We start from the raw sequence: 5,275 nt of genomic DNA on the forward strand, positions 1-5,275 counted from the left end.
CAGAGGGCAGACAGCAAATGAAACAAAATTGTGGAGGCTGCCATCAGTGCCCCACCCTGCCCCCTGTATATGGGTCACTTTCCACCCCAGCAGCTGCCTCCATCTCTTTGCCTTCGACTTTCTCTGACCAGCAAAATCCTCATTGTCCACCCACATAGAAGACAGGACTATGGAAAATTAACTCCGTGAGGGAGCAGCCCAAATGCTGACTGATGGGATTGGGGGTATAGATACCTCACCTCCCTCACCCCACTGGTGCGACAAATACAGTCCTCCAGAGCTCCCAGTGAGATTGCACCCTGGTGGCCCATAGCAGTGACTAACTTGTTAACTCTCCTTTCATTGGCTTCCTTCTCTACCCTCTTTTTACCACACTTCACTACTGGTGTTTCATTTACCTTTCAAGTAAACAAGTTGTATTTGCATCCTTGTCTCAGGTCTGCTTCTGGGAGGACCAGAGTAAGACAGAAGCCTCAGCAAGACACAGTAGGAAAAATGTGGGGCTGAAAGGCTGAGTTTGAATCCCAGCTCCTTTGTGTGTAAGGAATTTCGAGCTGGCAGCAAGCTTCCACATAGGTTGGTTAAGCATAAATTAGAATTCTAATTCTTAAAAATAAGGCCCAGGCCACACTACAGATATGCCATGTTCCCCACAAAATTCAAATCAAAACCACATTGATAACAAAGCCCCTTGGCTGGTTTTTGGCTTACTGCTGAAAGCATAGTCCCCTGATTTGTCATCCTGGGCTAAATATAAAAGAATTCTAGCCTGAGTCAGAAAGTTATTTTCAGCACTCGGTCTTACTTTGCAGCCATTGAAGGATGCTGTTCAGAAGGCTGTCTTTCTGGAGGCTGAGGTCAACCCTGGTAGCCCCTGGATTCCAGGGACAACTGCCCGACACTTCTCCCAAGGGAAATTATCTCCTAAACACATTCTGACTGATGCTGCAGCCTCCCCCAGACCCACCAAATCTCAGCTTCTGTTTCTGGCCGCTATTCAGAGCTGAGAGCGGAGTCCCTTCAGGACTGAGGTCTCCTCTCTCAAAAAGCCACAGAAATAGGGAAGGGGGAAGTGAATAGACTCCAGTATTTAGTACAAACCTGCTAAGTCTTACACCCTGAAATTTATGATTCGTCAAAAAATCCCTTCCAGAGAAACATTGTTATGTATATTTCACAGAAAAGGAAAGTGAGACTTAGATGGCCAAATAACTTGCTGAAGGCTGCATGACCAGAGTTTGAAAATCCTGTGCCACGCAGTACTACCTGACATTCTTCTTTCTCCACACTGTCTCTTAGCACCAGGAATCTCACCAAGTGGGAGGTGGGTGATATATAAGAGCTCACAGGTCAAAGAGGGACGCATGGTGCCTCTGCTCCCTCAGTACGGGACCTTGCTCTTATTTCTTTGAGGGCAAGAAAACAAAGCATGTTTCATGATTTTTCAAGGACCACTACCCTTGTTCTGCTCACCCTGGCAGACACTTGAGGCTTTTGCCTGGGATGGGACACTCGCCACCTATCCTTGACCCCTGCTGCTACTGCTGTGGAGGATGATGAGGGTGACAAAATGGCCTGTGCTTCCTGGATGATGTCTTTGCACTTTGTTAGTTGCCCTTGGAGGTATGACTCCTTACGGTCCATGGTGGGGAAGGCAGGGGAGAGGTTTGTGGGGAAGAAGGTCTTTCTGGCACAACTCAGACCTCCAGTGCCCCCATTCCCTCCTGTCAGGCACTCTGCTCCCTTTTAAAGCCATCCCAGAAGCTTTCCCTGACCACTTCCCACTTCCACTGGGACAGCCCCATTATCCTGCATTCCGGCAGCCCATGGTCATTGCATTTGTCGCTAAGTCGTTTCTGACTCTTGGCAACCCCATGGACTGCAGCACACCAGATGTTTGCTCAAATTCATGTCCCTTGAGTGGCTGATGCTATCTAGTCATCTCATCCTCTGCCACCTCCTTTTCCTTTTGCCTGAATCTTTCCCAGCATCAGGTCTTCTCCAATGATGTTCTTCGCATCAGGTGGCCAAAGCATTGGAGCTTCAGCTTCAGCATCAGTCCTTCCAATGAATATTCAGGACTGATTTCCTTTAGGATGGCCTGCTTTGATCTCCTTGCAGTCCAAGGAACTCTCAAGAGTCTTCTCCAACACCACAGTTGAAAAGCTTCTTTCGAAGCTTCTTCAGCACTCAACCTTCTTTATGGTCCAACTCTCACATCCATACGTGACTACTGAAAAAAATCATAGCTTTGACTATACTGACCTTTGTCAACAAAAGTGATGTCTCTGCTTTTTAATATACTGTCTAGGTTTGTCATAGCTTTCCTTCCAAGGAGTGTCTTTTAATTTCATGGCTTCAGTCACTGTCCACTGTGATTTGGGCATTGTGTTTATTGAGGCTTAATTCTAGGTTCTATCTTTTGCCTGTTCAAAAATATCCATATCTCCTAACCATCCGCAAAATAAAAGCCTAACTTTCAAGAATTTAAAGCCCTTCACCATCTGTCCCAAATGAAGTTTTCTGAGCATATCCTATTGGACATTCCCCTGCCCCAAACTTGTTATCCTCTTGCCTACCTCTCCCTTCCACTCCTGATAACCTCTACCCTTCCTCATCCTGCCTGGCTCCTGTCTATCCTGAGATTTTGAGAGCCCCCCACCAATATACTGGGCACCCATCATCCCATCTTCTTTCTTATGATATCTGATCCACATTGCTACTGAGAGAGCAGGACCTCAGGTATTTGAGGAGAGTCCAGGACAGTGCCTGGCATGGAGCAAGCCTTGGTCAACATTTGATTCAGGCGTTCTTACCCTTCTTATAAAGCTAGGGACTACTTGGGCATCTGACAAAGTGTATGGAGCGTTTATCAGAATTACTCTTTCAAATGCATAAAATAAAATACAAAGGATTACAGATGGAATCAATTTCATTGATTTTTAATTGCAATTTGTGACTTAGTATTAAATGTACTTCCACGTGAAGGCTCTAAAGAACAGGATCCACTGGTGCGTTCTAGTGACCATTTCCAAATAGGGAGGAGCATAGGCAATATTTCAAAACATCTCCACCAACTGCTAATATTAGGTAGAAAACTGACAATATTGCACTGTTTTATAGCTGCAGTTTGGAGCTACCAAACAGTGATTTCAACATCATTTTGTCTAATTCTACTCAGGTTTGTTGCTTACACTTGCAGGAAATGCTTGATTTCAGGTAAGTGTGAGTAAAACTAAAGATGGTTGTTTTTCTTCATCAAAGTTCATGGACACTCTTGAATTATATCAGGGACTCATTGAGGAGAGATATCTTGATAGCCCCTAGTTGATGAATGGTCAGAGCCCAGGAAAGGTGCTGTGGGAGGGGAATAGTGTGGAGAGGAGCTGCCTGTGGAGAGGGGCTGCACCAGGGGCAGCCTGGGGCTCCCTGGGGCTTCCTCTTCCTGAGCATCTAACCAGCCTGGGTCTCTGCTCCCCACAGGCTCCCTGTTCCCACAGCTGAAGCCCTCAGAGGGTGTCTTCAAGGTTATCTTCTGGCTGGGTTACTTCAACAGTTGTGTGAATCCACTCATCTACCCCTGCTCCAGCAGGGAGTTCAAGCGTGCCTTCCTCCGCCTCCTGCGCTGCCAGTGCCATCATAGTCGCCAGCGCCGCCGCCCACTCTGGAGTATCTACAGTCGCAACTGGCAAGCTTCAAATGGCAGCTCACACCCAGACTGCCCTCCTGGCCCAGGTGCCATACCCACCAGGGCCCCACAGGCCTTCACTGTGCCCTCAGCCCCTGGCTCCCTGGGCGCATCCAAAGCACAGGCTCCAGCTGTCACCTGTCGAAAGATGCCCTGCACCTTCCGTGAGTGGAGGCTTCTCCGGCCATTCCAGAGACCTGCTACCCAGCTGCATGCCAAAGTCTCCAGCCCGTCGCAAAAGATCCACACCAGAGAGGCCATGTGCGCCCTGCACTCAGAGGTGGAAGTGGTATTCTTAGGTGTCCCCCATGATGCAGCTGAGGGTACTACCTGCCAGGCTTATAAACTGGAGGACTACAGCCATCTCCAAGAGACTGATATTTAAGGACCTTGAGTTAGGCCGAGGAGTATGCTGGGGTGGCAGGAAGGGTATGGAGAAGGAGACTGTCTTTGTTCAAGAGGCTGGTGAGAATCAGAGACCCAGAAACTAATCAGCATCAGTTTTGGCAACTGCTGTCCAGCATCCGTGAGAAACTGAGATGGGGTGAGGGCTTTGAAAGTTATGGGCTCCCCTCCTGGACACAGACACCCCCAGCTCCTCCTTTCAAGAGAGGGGCTACAGGCTCCTTGAGGCCATTTGCTTCCAATCCCTGCTTGAGAAACACTGCCCCATCTATGCTGTGAACCCTGGGTAGGTGGCCCCAAGTATAACCAGGCAGCCCTGTCCCTCCTCTTGGGGAGGAAAGGGCACAGAGGCCCTGCCTGGCTGTTCCCAATGCCTCCCTTCCAGGAAAGGTCACTGGGGCCAAGGATTCTCCATGGACACAATTTCTCCTTACTGCAGACTGGAGAAATCCAGTGAGCCTGCCATTGCCACCGGCATGCTTTGGTGGCAGAATAAATGACTGTCCTACAAGCCTATTGTATAACTTGCAGGCCACTCTGCCCTACAGAGACTCTGCCCTGCCCCTCATTTTGTCTTCCAAAGGGCCTTACTGTTTACACTCTGTATATAGCTCCTTATGGCTGTGCCCATCACTTCTTGCTGGGATCTAGAACCATCAAATGGGGAGAGCTTTGTCATTTTTAGACATATTTATTGGTCAGGGTACTTCTGTTTTCTCCAAACTGTGCAAACTGTTCCTCTTTAGCTTACAACCCATAAAGAACTCCTTTTTGTACTAAAGGCCCACAACAGGATAAATTGAGTTATCCTGTGATCTGTGTTCACTTTTTAGTTTCAGCCTGTCTCTTTAACCGATGGCTACTGTCCTTTGGGACTTTCAGCATGACCAAAAGATTTGGGAATTTTGTTGGCTCTTAAAACTCACATGATTAGTCTTTGAAAGTAAACAAAGTTTAACTTGTTCAGTCTCACCAGATGCATCTGTGATGCTCTCAGGGCCTCAGTCTGGAAGGTGGCCATCAGTAAAATGGGTGAAACATTACTTTACATGAAAAAATATACAAGCCCAAGTAGACATGTGTACATGGTGAGTGAGAGAACACCTACCTGGAGCCGTGCTTATTAGCATTGATGGTTCAACAAACCGTCCAAAATTTGTTGTATTCCCAAGAGGCTATAGG

General features: G+C 47.7%; 1 protein-coding gene across 1 annotated transcript in view; it reads left to right on the top strand.

Annotated features, from left to right (window-relative positions):
- ADRA1D (adrenoceptor alpha 1D) overlaps positions 1-4,995 on the top strand; it is a 22,213-nt gene extending 17,218 nt beyond the window's left edge. The window contains exon 2 of the mRNA XM_010836463.1: positions 3,484-4,995. Within this exon, the coding sequence (XP_010834765.1) occupies positions 3,484-4,073 (590 nt within the window). The 3' untranslated portion in view covers positions 4,074-4,995. The remainder of the gene's footprint in view (positions 1-3,483) is intronic.
- Positions 4,996-5,275: the final 280 nt, after the last annotated feature.

Source organism: Bison bison, unplaced genomic scaffold, assembly GCF_000754665.1.
Source record: "Bison bison bison isolate TAMUID 2011002044 unplaced genomic scaffold, Bison_UMD1.0 scf7180017864063, whole genome shotgun sequence".
In the NCBI taxonomy this organism is placed as follows: domain Eukaryota; kingdom Metazoa; phylum Chordata; class Mammalia; order Artiodactyla; family Bovidae; genus Bison; species Bison bison.